Source organism: Cricetulus griseus, assembly GCF_003668045.3.
Source record: "Cricetulus griseus strain 17A/GY chromosome 1 unlocalized genomic scaffold, alternate assembly CriGri-PICRH-1.0 chr1_0, whole genome shotgun sequence".
Taxonomy (NCBI): Eukaryota; Metazoa; Chordata; class Mammalia; order Rodentia; family Cricetidae; genus Cricetulus; species Cricetulus griseus.
In genome coordinates this window covers 30983166-31002371 of record NW_023276806.1, presented here as the reverse complement: position 1 = coordinate 31002371, position 19206 = coordinate 30983166, and the positions used below count along the sequence as shown (strand labels likewise).

Below are 19206 nucleotides of genomic sequence, written 5' to 3'. Positions count from 1 at the left end.
GGAGGTATGAGATCCCTTGGAACTGGAGTTACAGATGACTGTGAGCCACCCCGTGGGTGCTGAAAATTAAACCTGGGTCCTTGGAACAGCAGTCAGTGTTCTTAACGACTGAGCCATCTCTCCAGCTTGGGAACTTTCTTTTGAGTTAAAGACAGATGCTTCTTTTTCAAGTAGTCTATGCAATTTAATAGCAGATAATTATAAGGTTCTAGTTACTTCTGAGTAGTAAAAGAATTTTTGATTTGTAGAATGTTTTAGAGCAGTGGTTCTCACCCCTCCTAGTGCCGCAACCCTTTCACACAGTTCCTCATGCTGTGATGACCCTCAACCATAAGACTGTTCTTGTTGCCACTTAATCACTTATAATTTGCTACTGTTATGAATTGTAGATATGCAACCCTCGTGAAAGGGTCATTTGACCCCACCCCAAGGGGGGAGGTCTCGAACCACAGGTTGAGAACCACTGTTTTAGAATGTCATAATGAAGAAAAGGGTAAAGCATGAAAAGAAAATGGAATTATCGGTATTAAGAGGCTTTAAGAAAACTAAATGATATATAACCTAGGCCTAATTTTAAAAAACTGAGAAACTGATACAAATAAAAATTTTTATAATCCAATTGGGGGAATATATAGTTTGTCTTTTATGTAAAGAGAAAATCTGGTTTCTGAAACATAAAGTGTTCAGTGTCTTGAAGACCATGATAAGAATCTCTCTGGAAATTGGACTTCAAAAGCTCAATGCTGTTGTTTAAAAGTTTCCATTCCATCTTGCAGGGAAGCTGTTTAAAAGGTAAACAACCTAAAATGGCTTCAGGAAGACCCTGAAACTGACCAGATTCACTAGGCCCCTCCCTGCCATAGTGAGCAACGAAGGCTGTGAGTCAGACAAGCGGAGCTGCAAAGACTCTTGAGACCAGGTTTAGACCAACCCAGGCACCTGGAAAGGACACTGCCCAGCCCCCTGAACTACCTGTAGGCTGTGCAGTGTGCTCCAGGTTCCCAGCTTTGTGAGCTGTCGTCACCCATGCTGGGGTAGCCTAGGTGACTCAGCTGTCTTTGAGTCCTCTCTACTCCTATAAGTAACCCCAATAAACTCACTGGTTCACCCAGATGGATTCTGGTAGTGTCTGCACTTTGGTCTGTGGTGGGTGGGCTCCCTATCTGGGATGAGTAGATGGGGGAGTTGTATCACCCTAGGAAAAGTTTGGTCACATAACACTTACACATTTTGTTGTTTTGAAAAGCCTTACCTATGGCTGCTTCCTGGGCTCTCCCCCTGCACAAAAATTAAACAAGTAAAAGAATTTTCACTAGTTGAACTCACTACCTAAGGCAAGCCAAAGCAATTTTCATTTAATCAAAAATATTTTTTACTTACCTATTTCTGTCACAGTAAGCAAATTTTATTATTAAAAGGATTTGAAACAAACAAACAAACAAAAAACCTTTACTATTTTTCAAAGGCAAAACTCAATTATAGAACAACCGTTTGCTGGATAACTCTTAATTTTTCTAGTATTTGTTATGTAGCAAATGAACTAACAGGAAATGCCAGACAACACACTGACTATGTCTTCAACATTTGTAGCTGTTATTCATATTTTAAAATTTTTAAATTTACATTAAAGTTTTTTGTAACCCTCCCCTGGAAATCAATACCATTTGTTCTCAACCTGTGGATTGACTTCTTTCGTGAGGGGGGGTCACATATCATTCCTAACAGAAGCAAAATTACAGTTACGAAGCAGCAACAAAATAACTTTATGGTTGGGGGTCACTACAACATGAGAAACTGTATTAACAGGCTGCAGCGTTAGGAAGGGTGAGAACCAGTGCTTTAGACTTGCTGGCCACTTGAAAGCATGCAGAATAGCAAATAACTAAGAGTTGGCCAAGGATGTTAAGTATAATGGGTGTCATTTCCACCTCTTGTTACAATTAACTCACACTGAAGGAGTAACTTCCATCATGCTGCCTGCATTTTGTGCTTTGTGGTTTCAACTATTCAAAATAATCCCTGACATAGAGAGTTTCTGGCTTAAAATACAACAAAATACCCCAAAATATGGTGTCTAGCTGCTCTCTGGTGTTCCTAAGCACAAGAAGGTGTGATGTGTCTTGCACAGAGAATATGTGAGGTAGACAACTTTCAATAAAGCATGCTAACAAATAGTCAGCATCTATGTTAAGGGAAGCGTTTTCATGGAAACACATGAGATAAGCCTATATAATGACCAGGTGATGACACGCTATGACCAGAGGTTTCAGGAATCTATCTCAGTTCCCCTAGGAGGAAGGATTTGCTGACAGCATTCATGGGGACGCTGCAACATTTTAACCACAATATGAACCGGGGCTGATGAAGTGGTTCAGTGGTTATGATCAGTACAGCTCGTGCGGGCGGAGTGAGCTGAGCTCAGTTCCCAGCACTCACACATGTGGTTCACAGTTGCCTGGGAGTCTAGCTGCTGAGGATCTGATTCTTTTGCCATGTGAAAGTACCCACACGCATGGCATATACTCAGCAGAACATACACATATATGAGTAAAGATGAAAAATAAATCTAAAAAGCAGAAAAAAAATTGACTGGCTCATTTCCTTTTACAAAATAATAAAATCCAGTACTTGCCATTTTATTTTTTCCAAAGCAAGCCTTAATTATTCTTAAGAAAACTTTTGGTTTCTGAGTATTTCTTATACATTTAAACTATTCCTATCTGTCAGCTAGGAATCTGACAGTAGGAGTAGAAGTCTCAATGGTCCATATTCATGTAGGAAGCAGCATCACAAAGCAGGATGGTAGGTAGACATGACCATGGCAGGGGTGGGTGGGGGGCTGGTCAGCAGAGTAAGACCTAGCAAAAAGCCCCTGGCCAACTGCTGCCCACGCTTCTGAGAAGCAGAAGCATGCTGAGGTGGACCACAGAGCTCAAAGAAGTCCTGTTTGTGAAGGAGGAGCCTGCTGGGCGTGGAGGAAGAGGCTCCACAGAAGGCGGGTGCTGCTTCTCTACGAGAACACAAAGGACGCAGGTCCCTACACTGTATCTACTAGATGATGTCCATGCCTTGCTTTTTGGAAGGTCTTTCTTTGTTTTGTTTGTTTGTTTTCCAAGACAGGGTTTCTCTGTGTAGTGTTAGCTGACCTGGAACTCACTCTATAGACCAGGCTGGCCTTGAACCCATAGATCCACCTGCTTCTGCCTCCTAAGAGCTGTGATTAATGGTGTGCTCCACCCTATTAGGCTTCAGTATGGGTCTTTTAACAATGGGGAAACGATTGGTTTAAGGTTATAAAACTGCAGCTGGACAAGAGGCATGGAATCTGTGATGTCTTGAGGTCTACTGAGAGCAAGATAAATATGGTTGATAACAATATGCTATATTTTAAAAGTTGTGAGATAGTATACTTTAAGTGTTCTCAAAACAAAAATGATGAATATGTGTGATATAACATGTTAATTGGTTTAATTTAGCCATGCCATTGTGAACATACTGTATTATGTATCATAATTGTGCATGACTTTATTTATGAGCTAAATAAATGAATGGAGAAAAAAAAAAAGTGTGCTCCACCACTGCCTGGCTCGGACATTCCTTCTATCAAATTACTTTGAGAAATGCTGAATTGAACAAATTTAAACTACTTTAATAATTTAAAGTTACATTCTGTGTGTGTGTTTGCACACATGGTAGGAATCTACACACATTCACACAGCTACAGTTTAGCACAGCTCACTGATTCGAAATCGCATTTTTTCATAATTTTCGAATTTCTATTCTTAGGTTCATCTTAAATTTGACTGAGCATTTAATAAAATGAGACAGAGGAAATCAATATTAAGAGCAGTTGCTGGGAGGTAATGGCTAACGTGAGGAATTTTATAATCACACATACATATATTCAACCCTCAAAAATCCACAGAAAACAAGGATTCTAGATTAAAGTGATTTACTTATGTAAGGGAAAGACATTAGAAATGGCTTCTTTTTGAAATTTCTTGGGTTCTATAAGAGGCAAAAAACCTGTGTCCAGCATTACATTCACCATATGGTAGAAAATTTTGAATTCTTACTAACATAAATTAACCAAAGAAGGGAAAGATGAAGAATGAATGAGAAGTAAAAAGCGAGATGAAAATGGTATAACTAATGCAACAATTAGTAAAAACAAAAATTTACTTACTTAAAGTTAAATTTAGGTTAAATACTTACTTCATCACTCTCTACGAGATTCTCAAACTGAAAGGACAGAACGGTAACCGTTAGGAGGGATATTTGACAAGTGTACACATCTCACAAGAAACTGACACTTTCTTTAACCTTAAAAATGATACACCTTTATAAGGTACCTAAGAAGCCGAGCGTCTTTTATAATCAGCATATTTGGTATATTCCAGTCCACAAAACGGCCAACCCAAGCACATATATCATCATTTTATAGCCAGGCTACTCTGAAGGCAGAGGCAGGAAGATACAATGCTCAAGGCCAGCCTTGGTGACAGCATGAGCTTAAGGCCAGGCTGTGTGAGTGAGCAAGACACTATCTCAAAACAAAAAAGGGAAGTGGAAGAAACCCTGTCTCCAAAAACAAAAAAACAAAAGAACAAAAGAATTTTTTCCGGGTATTGGTGGTGCACGTCTTTAATCCCAGCACTCGGGAGGCAGAGGCAGGTGGATCTCTGTGAGTTTGAGACCAGCTTGGTCTACAAGAACTAGTTCCAGGACAGCCTCCAAAGCCACAGAGAAACTCTGTCTTGAAAAACCAAACCAAAACAAAAGTGTGCTGACAAGATGGTGTCTCAGGGTGCTAACCAAGGGCTCATGAGACCTGCCTCCTATAACAATCGACAATACTGAATAAATATTGGGTATATATAATATATATATTGTAGTCCATACTAATGTGGTTCTGAATCCTTCTTTATTATCTTAAAGACCCAGGTTTGGTTCCCAGCCCCTACATGGTGGTTCACAAAATTCTGCAGGCAGTAGTGGCACAGACCTTTAATCCCAGCACTTAGGAAGCAGAGGCAGGCAGATCTCTGAGTTATAGGTCAGTCTGGTCTACAAAGGCAGTTCCAGGACAGCCAGGGCTACACAGAGAAATCCTGTTTCAAAAAAGAACAAAAAAAAGTCTGTAACTCACTAGGAATCTGTCACCCTCTTCTAGTCTCTGTGGGCACTGCATACATACATGCCCTTTTAAGCTGGAAAAAATCTCACACATAAAACAAATCTTAAAAAAAAAAAAAAAAAAAGAGACAGAGAAAAAAAACTGGGCATTTTGGATCCCAGCCAACACTCAAGGACTCACCTCTATGGTCAAGTGCTCTCCTCTTGGGCATGTTCTAAAATACTTCGATCTGGGAAGAAAAACATAAAAATGTTAAAAATCATGTCTACAATAGGCTTATTAATATTGTGGCATAAAAGTATTCATACAACAAAGAAGTATAAATTCTCCCACATATAGAATGTATATTTGTATTTCTGAAAATAAATCAAATTTACCTAGAACTATATAGTTTAGATTTTTAAGTTTAGTTAACCAATCTTTTTATTGGCGCTGATGTATATTAAGACTGTAATAATTTATACAGATATCACATAGAACAGAATATAGTGACATTTTAAATTTTACCTTCTTTTAATGTATCAAGTAAAATATCTTGTTAAAAATGGAGGTGACTATAACCAAATCACATTATGCATTGTACGAATGTCAACGAAATCCATTATATGTATAATATGTCAAAAATCAGAAAGTCTTTAAAAATACACAAAAGATCATACTAAATATACAATGAGTACACCCCTTACATTTTAAACATATGTAAAACATCACAACTCTGAAGGTAACACAGTCCAGCATGTGGAGAAGAGTGGTGACCCCGTTGTGGGAGCCCCAGCCTGTAACTGCATTATTTACAAGGCTGAGACAGGAGTGTTGCTGAGAGTCTGAATCCAGCTCAGGCTACATAGGCAGGCCTTGGTCTCAAAACAACAGAACTGCACTCTACTGCAATACCAAGCCCATCTCGGACTCAGTCAATTCAAATTCCCAAGTGTCAGGCAACTCTGAGACTCACTCACATGTGGTTCCCACTATAGTTACCATCATTAATAAAGTGACGCCCCTGCATGGGAGCCACAGTCTCTCGAACAGTTCCTGGTTTGTCAGGGTTACTGGACAGAAAAGACCTCACAGTTAAGAGTACAGGCCATCTCTGTGGAGGAGTCAGGGTGGCTGGGACAGCCAGTCACATCACATCCAGTCACAGCAGAGAGTAATGAGTTCCTGCAGGCTAGTGCTTTCTCCCCCTCCTTCCCAAGGCTCAGCCATGAAATGCTGATGACACAATCTAATGAACACCAGTAAGAACATCTCTCACACAGGGCAGTGGTGAGGCACTCTTTTAATCCCAGCACTCAGGAGGCAGGGGCAGGTGGATCTCTGGTTTCGGGGCTGGTCTAGTCTACAGAGGGAGTTCCAGGACAGACTCCAAAGCTACACAAACAAAACAACAAAACAAAACACCATCTCTCACAAGCACACCCACAGACCAAGCTAATATAGACAATTCATTGGGATTTCCTCCCCAGGTGATTCTGGATTGTGTCAGGTGACAATGAAGGCACTGTCACAGGCACCATTCCCCTGGCCAGGATCCTGGACAGATTAAAAAGGAGAGAGAAGAGCAGCAGAGCCTGGCTGCCACAATGTGAAATGCACAAGCTTCCCAGGCCATGATGGATCAAACCTTCTGAAACTGTGAGCCAAGGTCCACCCTTCCTCCTGCTTTAATCTATGTATGTTGGGTGTTTTGTATTTTGGCAAAACAACTAATACCAATGTAATGCAGTCGTTTTATGTCTTCCCTTCTCCCAGGTTACTGGTAAAATGAAGAGGGTTCTGTACTATCTTTAAAGACTCACAGTACAAACACTGAATCTTTTATTCTCTAACTACCCAGGGTCTCCCCTCAAGTTCTCAAGCAAACCTAGATATGAGCTGAATGTTCCAGAAGTGCTGGTGTTCTGGCAGTAGGATTCCTGCTTCTGGTGTTAAATTGTCTGTACACCTGTAACCATAACCTGCTTGCTTGAATAATATGTCTGAATAAACTATTCCTGTTTAGGCCTGCTGAGTGGTATAAGTGATTAATGGAAAAAAGTTCAGCAATACTAACATAGTATAGGCCATCCTAAAGCCAAGCAGAACAGTGAAAACAAAGTAACTGCTGAACTATGCTTACATTAGGTTACATGCCTAGCACAAGTTAGGTTTAGTAGAAGTCAAAAGTGTATCTGTGTGGTCCCTCTATCCACAACTGGTTACAGTGACAAGCATATCCTTGCCTGACTGGCCCAACCACATACCCCGATACTTCATTTGCCTGGCTCAGAGTTCTCTGGAAACCAAAAGTAGCTAATATGTTCCTGATAGCTGTATGGGTTCACTTTCCAAAAAGATTAGACTGAAGCCTTATTCCCAAAGAGCATATATTATCTCCTACAGTAATAAGAGCATATCGATTGGGTAAAGTAAACACACAATTTGGCAAACCCAGGAATCGTGTTTTTTTTTTTGTTTTTAAGAGAAGCTTTACTATGTTTTTTTTTTCCCTAAAAACAAGTGGGTATCAGACTATATATATTTTAAAATGAATTATGGATATCTTTATTTATTTAAGCACTGCTGGCACCTGTACAGACCATCTACAGACATGTGCAATATTAAATATGATCAGTGATATTTGGCCAACTTTGAGCCGTATAAAAACTACAGCTGTTGTTAAATGTTTCCATGTTTTCTATATGGCAGAAATTTTGAACATGGTTAGAAAGGCAGATGTTCATAAGTGCCACTTCGATGATGTCTCCTTAGTGCACAGGTAGTGTGACAGTCCACTGCAGTGCCTTTCAGTAAGCACTCTGTCACTTAAGCATATGAAGGACACCAAGATTCAAATCTTTCATATTACTGATTGCTAAAAGTCTAACAAACTTGGAACATATAGATTTAGTATTTCCTACAAAAAGCTATCTTAACTTTATTTTCTACCTCACAGTTCTGTTCCAGAGTGATGGGTGAGCCATTTGTCAATCACCCAAGATCCTAACCCATTCATCGTTAAAGTATATTAACCTTCTACCATGGTTATTAGCACCCATTAGTAATCACTGCTCTGTTTCACTAGAGTACTCAAGTCCATCATTTTTCAAGTTCTTCACAGGTTTTTTTTTTTTTTTTCCTAAGAGCCTTCAGCTCTATTGAGAAGACCCCTAGGGGATCTTAGAGATGATTTGCTGCTGTAAGAGGCCAACATGAAAGCCACTGAATCAGCACAGAGACTGACAGTGGCTAGGACCACATCGGTAACAGACAGTCCTGAGAAGGACTGTGAAGACAGACAGGCAGAATGTGCTAACAGAGGTTCCAGTGTGTAAGAGGGCAGAAATCAAGTTGGAGCTGTCAGAGACGAGGAAGGTCAGAAATGGAACAAGCGCATAGCTGGAGAACAACGGTCCACAGGAAGCCAAGACAGTGAAGAGCACAGACTTCAAGTACACAGAAAGTGCCTAGAGCTTTCAGTTACCTCAGAGCCATCTTCACTGTCCGGCATGACAGCCACTAGCACTAAGTGCTATCAAGCACTTGAAATGCAACCAGTCTGAATTTGGAGGGCTATGAAATGTCAAGTTGAACTGGATGCTAAAGACAGTACAAAAGTAACTGAAATATCTACTTCAGTAACTAAGCTCCTCAGCATATTTGCAGGGTTAGATGTGAAAAACGTTCAGATCTCCTTCGATTCATCCTCTCCATGTTTAATCCATCAACTCTACAGCTGAAAGCATCACCACACATGTTCTAGGACTACTGTGTAACTGTGAGTCTAGCTGTGTTCATTTCAGATGTAATGCCACTCACATGAGTGCTTTCATACATAAGATATGGCTGCGTTTTTCATAAAAAAGAATCTCATCATACAGGGGCAGGAAATAGCTGACAACATTCAAAAAAAGTTTGGTCTAGTAATTTAAATCACACTATCTGTAAATAAAGGAAAACAGGCAACCTACTTTGTAGGGGACAGTAAGCCACACCTGTTAGAGGCTGGCTACAGGTGTGCCTGTCAGGGCGTGGTCAAGGTGAGGTCAGGATGACTCGTGATAGGTTTTTCTCTCTGGCCTGTCTGCCTTGCTGCCCCTGGCATGCTCTGGCTTGCGTCTGGCTGGTGTTTATCTGAATAAAGATATCTTAACCTTACGGACTACGGATTGACTCTCCTTATACTACTTTTTAGAACTACTATTGCTAGCAAATAAGTAGGTCAGACGTACAACAGTCCCTGAATTTACAAAAAAAAAAAAAAAAAAGAAAAAAAAAAAAAGCCAGCCAGAATGGAAAATCGGATTTTTGCTATCATGCTTGTAAGTGAAAACAGGAAGATGGAAACTTTATCCTTTGCCTTCATATTTATAGAGTGTGAATAAAGACACTGAATGCTTTGGAAAAAGAGCTGGCATTTCTTTGATATAGATTTCAAACACAAGGGTTAAGAGAAGAAAAGACACACGTAAGACAGATAAGGGCCAAGCTTCTCAACTTCAAATTCATTTCATTTAGAATAATACAACAATGCCATTAGACAACTCCCAAGTTCAGAGATTCTTGGAAGTATGGCTTTTAAGCAAGTAAAAAGATGGCACCAGTAAATGTGAGGAGGCCCCAGGCCCTGCTTGTAGCAAAACTCAACAGAACAATGAATTAGTCCTGCCAGGACACTGCTGCATATCTTGAATATGTTGAGCTACAGAAAAAAAAAAGAAGGGGTGGCACAAGAAAGGAAGGCTCTCTGGATTGCACAAAATACATCGAAGACCAGATTTTTGTTGTTGTTGTCTCAATAATTATTTCAGGGAAGCAGTCGTCCATTCTTCCAAAATGACAAGAGGCAGTCACCTTGTCATGAAGACGATTGTTTCACCAGTAGGTGCTCTATTCTCTTTCCCTGTCTATTTTTGTTTTTTGTTTTTGTTTTTGTTTTCAATACAGGGTTTCTCTTTCAATACAGAGTGTCCTGGAACTCACTTTGTAGATCAGGCTGGCCTTGAACAAAGAGATCTGCCTGCCTCTGCTTCCTGAGTGCTGGGATTAAAGGTGCGTGACATAACAACCTGGCTACTGCTGAGTTTTTAACATTTCCTATCATTTATTCCTAGTTTCTTATATTTATTCCCATTGCTATAATTAAGGGAATTTATACACGTTCTGTTTGCTACAGAGACAAAGGGATATAATGAAGTCCTTGTACAAATACTTGGCAATTCGTGTGAATGGGTTGGAAGAAAGTACCTTCTCAGTACTAAGAAAGTGGAGCAATGGAAATCCCTTATTGGTAAAAGTATTAACGGGCATAAACTTGAAAAACTTTATATTTAGTACTGATGCAGATAGGCATAAGCTATGAACCTGTAATTTCACTCCTGGGAATCTCTTGTACAGGGGTAGACAGGGATAGTATTAGGATGTGACTTGATAGTAACAGAAAAAAAAAAAAAAAAACCAAGGGGAAAAAAACCACAAGTACCCTTGAAATAACAGAAATTCCCATCAACAGGAGAATGGACAAATTGTGGTATTATAATATATAATAAAATACGACACAGGAAGAGAAATGAGTGGGTGAACAGGTATTAAAATGAGAGTTTTGGACAAGCATTGTTCAAAGTCACTGAGAGCAAAGACAAAGATACTAATATTTGTTGTATTGAATATGTTTCTTTCCTTAAGTCTGCCTGGGTAAGCCGGCATTAAGAAGCTTGCTGCAAGTTCCAGGAAGCGCAAGAGTCTGGGGGCCTGAGTGGGGATGATGCTGAGTGGATGCATGAATAATACATGCCATCAACTTGAGGCCAGGGAAGGCTAGGGTGGGTCAGTGAGAGAAGCAAACAAACACTTAGCAGATAAAAACTGATCTAGGGGAAGGATTAGACAATGAGCGACGGCGGCATGTAGTGTCAGAATCCTAATGGGGTTGCAATGTGCAAGAGGCAAAAGGCAAGAATGGGCACAGCACAAAAGTAAACAACAGGTAAATAAAAGACTTCCAGCAGTGAAAGGATAAGAAATGGTGGTATGAGAAGCCAGGAGGGTCCCCCAGGAAATGTGGCAGGGTCACACAGAGCTGAGCCGAGAAGAAAATATTTGAAGGTCACATCATTGGTACATTTAACTTTCATCACCTCAGGCATATGCTCCGGAGAAAAGGGAGGCAAAAAATAACAGGGGCAAAACCTGGCCACTGCTGCAACAAAATGCACACCTAGCGCCAGGTGCTCTAAACAGTATTAAAGAAAGCAGAAGTGCGCTTTAAGGCCTTAGTCTGGAGCTCTCCATGGATGACTTACAGATACTCCTGGTGTCCCCAAGAGAGGTCTCCACATGAGACAGATTCACGCGCGTTCATTGTAATCCTAAAAAAGTGGATGTGGACGCAGCACGTAAATAGCAGCAGAGAAGCAAAGGAGAGTGTGGCTGGTACATGGGGCATTAATAAAAAGAATTCAGAATAGCCTGGAAGTGAAAAATGGGAGATTCCTGAAAACTTACTATTTTGTTATCAAGACAGATGCTAAGATAAATTTAAACCTTGTTGAAAACAAGCTGAAAATGTAGTTTTTAATGTTTTTCTGTTATGCTGCATGGTGGGTTAAAAAAAAACTATAAAACTCAAAAGTACACATTGGTATTGTTCTTTCTCAACGAATTTTATATTCTACCTGATGAAATACATTAAAAGACAACCTTTCATATTTTGTTGAAGATTATAAATAAATGATGAGCAACCAAGGTAAATGGTTCCAAAGTCTACTAAAAATTAAAAGCCTCCCAAGACACCCCACCCCAACCCCCAAACAAAAGCCTGGGCAGGCTATAAACCATGTGCCTGGCAAAAGCTATTACAAAGATGATGATGTTTTCCAGCTGACATCGAATATTTCATCGAGGTTTAATCATTCGGATGTGAAGGGATAAGAATTGACAGATGTCTCAGGAAGGAATGACATCAACATGAGTATGTCATGCCCATGGTCACAGTTCCAGTTCTCTACCTCACTGCCTGAGCTGTCGCCCTGGCTGTCTTCTGCTCGGGTACCAGGACTCAACTGGCTTTTCTGGTCACTAGCTTGCACACAGCAGATAGTGACAGTCTGCACTAGAGCCAATCCCTCATAACAAATGTCATTTTATATCTATAGCTGCAGCTATTGGTCGATATATGGTGTTCTTCTACTGGTTACGTATCTGTGGAGGCCTTTACAGGACTGGACATCATAAAGTAAAAACAGTTACTAGTAACAGTGCCTTCTGAATGATGAACTTTAGAAGGGACATTCAGAGAATTAGTTTTATGCCTTGCAAGAGCAGTGGACATAGGTCTTCCCTCTGTGTATGGCAAAGGCAGAAAACACAGGCTAAAACAAAACAGCCACTGCCTCTTGAGAAGAGCGTGCTCTAGAGGAAACCAGCCACAAAAAGGGCACTCAGGCCTCCAGCTTCCACGCTGTGTGCAGCACTTGAAATCACCCATCACCTGCTTTTGGAAAGTGATAAATGTGACTTCATTTCTTTTTCTTCCTTCTCTAAGTTACTGAGTGACAGTTAAAACAACATATTAATATGTGTAACATGAAAATCAATAAAAAATTAATCTTACGAGTCAGATGGGGTATATGAGAAGGTAAATTACAAACAAGGTTGTGTTTTAATCACCCTGAAAAGGAGGAATGAGGTGCTTCAGAAGTATCAGGCCCAGGAATGTGAAAATAGTTGACATATTTAAGAAACATTTAAGAATACAGTTGACTATATTCACAGCGTCAACAAATCTTTCCATCTACTATGGACTAGGAACTTAACCAGGAGCCAGGTATTCAATAGGAAACCAAGATCAGCATGGACTTGGACTGCAGTTCGTGTACTCAGAAGGCTAAGTAGGTAAGTGGAACTCAGAGCAGACTGTTCCACAGTGCTGTAAGCTCTTATTTCCAGAGGGCTGGTGACACTTCGAGAAAACTCTGGAACATAGTTCTTGACTTGCCAATGAAAAGATGAGTAAGCAGGTGTTATCCAAGTAAAAAGGGAAGAAATAGATTCAAGGAAGAATGTAACATAGAGACAAGAAAAGAAAAAATAGGCAAGAAATACGTGATGTAGAACCTGGAAAGACACATTAAAGGTTTTTCAGATTTTATTTACCCTTTAGCCTAGAGCTTGGGTAAGCACTAAAATGAGGAATCTACAGGCCAATTTGATGTAGTAAATTCCTCAATTGAGATTCCTTCTTCTCAGATATGCCTAGGTTTGTGTCATCTTGACAAAACAACAAAACAAACACAACTAGCCAGCCCAGACACAGAGGTTGTAAAGACACAGGTGACGCTGAGGGAAGGAACAAGTATTGTGATCCTCAGTTTTACAGCTCAGGTGACTATGGAGTGGATTTCTATGAAGAAGGTAGGGAACACAAAATGAAAATGAAGGAAGAAAGGACTGAGAAGGAAAGACGAGCGCAGTGTTGCAAGATGGATTTAAAGTCATACCTGACAGCAACTGGGAAGTGAGCAATTAAGAGTATCTCAGAATGCAGAAGGAGCAGACTGAACTCAATAGGACATGGAGTAGATAAAACCATGTGTTTCACAGTATTACCCAAAAGTACACTGCTAAAAAACATATTAAAGAAGAACAAGATCAGAACAAAGCCCTGGGAGTCTCTAAGCAGTGACACAGAACGTGCCAGGTTTCTCATATCCATTTGAATCCACTTCTGTGAAAAGTAACGCCTTTAATCCCAGCACTTGGGAGGCAGAGGCAAGTGGATCTCTGCCAGCCTGGTCTACAGAGCAAGTTCCAGGACAGGCGCCAAAGCAATACAGAGAAACCCTGTCTCGGGAAAAAAGAAAGAAAGAAAAAGAAAAGTAACTTGTGAAATTTCAGAAGCATCTTTCATCTGTTTTTTTTTTCAAAGTCCATAAACATGAACACTAATAAAACAAATCCCTTACTATTGGCACCATAGATTGCCATAACTTAGCAACACACATTATAATAAAAATTCACACATAAAGGTAAAGGGTGAGAGAATTAGGGATATTATTATATCCCTAATATTAAGGATAACACAGTTCAGCTGGTGTACAGGATGCTAAAGGAATGGCAAATCAGAGAACTGAGAAGTAAGGCTGGCAAGACAGGATCGATATTATTTTCAAATGAAGGATAATATTTTATCAACAAGTTAAAATATGAAGATTTGTAAATGTTGTTTTGAAACAAGAATGTCTTCAATGTTCTTTTAATTAAAGTAATTTTTTCTGGTCTATTTGTATTGATGTGTTTTTGCTGAGAACAAAGTGAAGTTACGGATACTCAAACAGAAATGGACCATGATAAAACAGATATATGATGAACAGGAATGACACACAACTCATCAGGCTGCATAGGAGAAAAACAAGACTTAGGAATTTAGCTATAGAAAACAGAGCAGCACAAGTCATTAAACAAGGAAACACTATGATATAGTGTAATTTTAGAAAAGCCAACTAACTACTATGACATGCAGAGAGTAGAGAACAAGTGGAACGATCTGGGTGAGAAGAAAGCCAACACTTAAGACAGAAAGACAAAACAGAGTCCAAGTGTATAAAGGGAGGCTAAAACAGAATCTAGGCAAGAGCATCTCTTTAGGAGTCCAAAAAGGTGCATGAAGAGGCAGTGACTGAAGCATCAGGAAAGGCTGACGTTTCCTTGGGATAAGCAGTATACATGTAAAGGTAATTAAATGAAGCAAAGACACCAGAAAACCCCATTATCTGACAGCTAGAATGAGTAAGACTAGCCAGGAAAGGGACAATGAAGGAGAAGATAGAAGTGATGCCACAAAGATCAAGCCCATAGCTCCAAGAAGCTTATCACACAGACAGGGTCAATTTGTTTAGCTATTCTTAAGTTCTTCACCAAGTGTGTCCAGGATAATTCACAGACATTGAGGGTGACCAAATGTTATCTACAAAATAAAGAGCTACAAGCTGTTACCAGTTAAGATAAGGGCTCTGGCTTCCGAGAGACTTTGACTGCAATCCCAGCTCTGTTATCTCAGGCAAGTTAAACTCTCTGAGCTTTGGTTTTCAGCCTATATATAACACAAGTACAAGTTGAATAACATTAATCTAAAAGTTCAAAATCCAAAATACTCCAAGCTCTAAAACCTTTTGTGAGCCATCATGAGGGCACCACGTGGAAATTCCACACCCGACTTCAACTGACAGGAAGACTGTCAAATTGCAGGACAGTTTGAGGCCAGCCTGGGTAATGTAGTAAAACAATGTAGTACCTAACAAGAAAACAGTGCAAAACCATAGGCAGACTAAAAATACTATAAAATCATTTTCAAGTGTATAAGGAGTATATGAAATACAACTTGAGTCCCATGTCTAAGGGTATAGAAATATTCCAAATTTGTGTATAGAAATATTCCAAAATCTTATTAAAAATCAGAAATTGATCTTAAGCATTTGGATAGACAGAGCACAATTTTCGATAGCACTTGACAGGAGTGTGCAAAAGAATAAATGACATAATACACAGGATTTAGATTATTGCCGGGCACACAGGAAGTAACTAAATAATGATGGGCACTAAAGTCATTTTCACTGGGAAAGGAAAAGCCAATCACTGCAAACAACTGCCTGGAAGCAAGCCTGCTGTTAGACCCCAAGGAGCTAATACCTGTTAAATAGAACACACCAAATATGATCACACCTTTGATAAGTCATACAACTTAACTGGACCAAGTGAGGACAATTTTACAGCAATCTAAAGACAGGAATTTAAAAACAAAACACAACTAGGTTCCGAAGAACCCATCTAAGAACAAGGAACACAGAGGGCTGGGAATGTGGCTCAGGTGGGGAGTGCTTTCTTAAAACAGACACCCTGGATTTAAGCCCCAGCACTGCATGAACCAGGCAAAGTAGCACACACTTCTAATCCCCAAACTTGGGAGTTGGAAGCAGAATGATTAGAAGAAGTTCAAGGTCATCTTAGACAGGGACATGCTATATACACACACACACACACACACACACACACACACACACACACACACACACACACACACACACACACACACACACACACACACACACACACACACACACACACACACACACACACACACACACACACACACACACACACACACACACACACTACCTTTCTAATATCGTTCAGAGAAACAGAACTTGCCAGCACATAAAGTTCTCCAAAATGTGCTGGTAGGCTAACCCCTCAGGATATCAATATTGTTTCTTGGCAGTAAGGTCTCCAACTTGCCTTAGCATTTATACTGATATTTTGAACAGTCAACAGTTATCCTAACATATAAAATACCAGAACACACTCTAGTATAGTTGGTAATTATAGTGTTGAGACTGCTTAGTGTAGAGTAAGTGATCTCATTTTGAGAGACTCCTGGGAAATCTGCAAGGCTAAGAAATCAGGCCTCGAATGACAAAGCACCCCTGTGGAGTCCATCGTAAAGGAGCCTAAGGAAGCCCAGGATGTCCTATTTTTTTTTTCTAGCCATAAGCACAGTGACATAAAATCAAAGCAAGCTTTTGTGATCACCTAATTTTTTACCTTTATAAGTAACCATTAACTGTCCAGATGCATGCCTAAAAGAAAATGACTAACATAGCAAATAAATTGAAAAGCAGTTTAATCTTACTGTGTTTAAGTAACTATATGTTTCCAGGATGCTGCTAAGAATTATTAAGACTAATATTAAACAGTAAGTTTACCAGAAGATTCACTTAAGGGAACTTTTGAAGCCTATGCTTACATAGATGAAAAGAAACAGGATTGGTACTGGTCATATGATCTTAGATGTCAGCATCCATCGCATATAGGACTTACTCAAGGTGTCTACCAAAAGCGAAGCAGAGATTCACGACCAAGTATTATGACATATGTACAGACAATGTACACATGACTCACTCATTTTCCTCTGTTTCTCCTACTCTATACTGCCAAGACTGTGCTCAACCAGTAAAACCCACAATTTTAGTGAATAGCATAGAATTAAAATGTAGTTTGTAAAATCAGGTCATGTACTACAAAGTCAAATATAAAAACATTTTGTCTACCATAGAATTCAAAACACTCCTTCCCCGAGTTAGAACATTACCCCTTCCAAGGCAATAACCCATGAAAATGGTGTTATGTCCAGTTCTTTTGTGAGCCTATTTGCATAGCTTAATGGAAGGATTCATTCACATAAAACTTAGAATAACATGATTTTGGATCACAACATTAAGTAGCTGTCACACCCCTGTGACAGTAACAGTGTAGAAATCAGGAAAATCAAAATACCAAACTAAGCGGAAGTCTTTTTTAAGTCCATTCACTCCGAGTCTGCGGATGCATACTGTAAAGTCTTAGCTACTCTGTATCACAGGTGACACACTTCCTAATTAGTGAATCTTATTTTATAATGTCTCCATGACCCAAAGATTCGAATTACAAATCACTTGGTTTCAGTATGTACGTTAAAAGCTTCATGATACAATGCTATTGGCTGAAAACTAGGCAATATGCTTAAGAAAGTAAAAAAGCAGACATGTTCTTTACATAAAGTGGCTGGCTTAGATTTTTGGTTCTTGGTTTAAATTCCTGGGAAATACTTAGTAACAATAAAACCGACACCAACGCTACGTGCCCTGTTTCTCCCCCCCTCCCATATTCTAGGTAATAAAAGGTATAACAATGAAATAATCATAAAACTTTGCTATTGGATGGTGTGGATAGAAAAATCTTAAGCACATCCCACTTTCACACAAGAGAAGTGATGTTCGGTGACACTTGGATTCGATTACCAAGCACGCGGGTGGCAATCACAGCACGCTATCCTTTCCACACTCCTAAGTATTGCTGCGAAAAGAAGCGCACACGGCCGCACGAATCACTTAAACGCCCAGAGTGCACTGGGATCCCGCAGCTCTTCACCTAACAGTTCATCAGAGCCTGGGGCAGAAGTGACTTCTCCTTAAAATTCACCCGAGGCACCAACCGCGGGGGCCAGATTTGCACCTGCTCTGTCAAGGCCCAAAGGAAGAAGATCAAACACACAAGACAGGAGCTTTGACGCGAAACAAACTCAAAGCAGGGTGTGTCCGGGCGGCAGCGCCGGGTGCACAGAGGAGACGCTGCCTCCCGAGGCGGGTCCTGGGGGGACAGGGAGCGTGCACCGGGGCGGCGGCCACCACCACCGCCCATCCCCGGCCGGGCCTGCGCTGCCGCTTACCCTCCGCCGGCTCGCTGCAGCCGACCCGCTTCGCGGCGGAGCAGCCCGAAGCACTGCGTCCAGCAGCAGTTCCCCATCGCATGCCGCCCAGCGCCGCCGCTCCTCCTCCTCCTCCTCCTCCAGCCCCGAGCGCGAGCCCAGGCGGAGCAGCTGCATCCGCGCCGGCCGGAGCGCGGCAGTTGGCGGCGCAGGGGACAAAGGCCGCCGCTAGGCACTGGGGCTCCGGGCTACCGCAGCGCGAGGGACGAGCGCAGGGCCGTGGGGTCCCGGATCGCCAGCCGCCCGCATGGCCCGCTCCCCAAACGCCCGCGCCCGTCACCGCCCCGGCAGCCGCGGGAGGCCCGTGCCGCCACGCCCCCCGCCGCTCCTGCGCTCCCATTGGACACGCTCCCCGCGGCCCCGCTTCCGGCGGCCGGCGCGTGCGTCATTTCCTCCAGCTTCCGGCTTGGCCGGCTCAGCCTGGTGGCAGGAGGCGCTGTGCTGGTGTGTCTGCGCTGTGGTGTTGAACCCTGATCCTAGACGGTGAATTGCCCTCTCCCCGTGGCGCTTCAGGCTTCTTCGTCGCTATCGAGCAGGGAGGATCCCGCGGATGCAGCGGTGGGGGGTGGGGGTGGCCTCGAGCGCAAGCTCAGCCTTCGAACTTTGTGCCTCAAGCGTGCGAGCCTCCCGCCTGCAGCCGCGGGTCGAAGTCACCCAGCGAGTGCGTTCCCAGTACTGCACCACTGCTGGAGGTGGTAGAGGCTGGGGACTCATTGCCATTAGACCACACAAAGAGGTGTTTATTCTTCAGATATTCTCGTTTGCGTGGCAGCCTTTATACTGCCAG

The 19206-nt window shown here is 41.4% G+C and overlaps 1 protein-coding gene across 3 annotated transcripts in view; it reads right to left on the bottom strand.

The window, feature by feature from the left end:
* LOC100758150 (AP-1 complex-associated regulatory protein) overlaps positions 1–18713 on the bottom strand; it is a 30445-nt gene extending 11732 nt beyond the window's left edge. Inside the window, exons 1-4 of one of the 3 annotated variants that reach the window (XM_027395688.2) lie at positions 18381–18713; positions 5318–5366; positions 4216–4242; positions 1253–1278 (exon numbers count right to left, since the gene is read on the bottom strand). In XM_027395688.2, coding sequence (XP_027251489.1) covers positions 1253–1278; positions 4216–4242; positions 5318–5366; positions 18381–18457 — 179 coding nt within the window. In that variant the 5' untranslated portion in view covers positions 18458–18713. Of the gene's footprint in view, positions 1–1252; positions 1279–4215; positions 4243–5317; positions 5367–18380 lie in introns of those variants that run through there. The other 2 variants (XM_027395687.2, XM_035450726.1) reach the window with 2 other exon arrangements.
* Between the last annotated feature and the right edge of the window lie 493 nt (positions 18714–19206).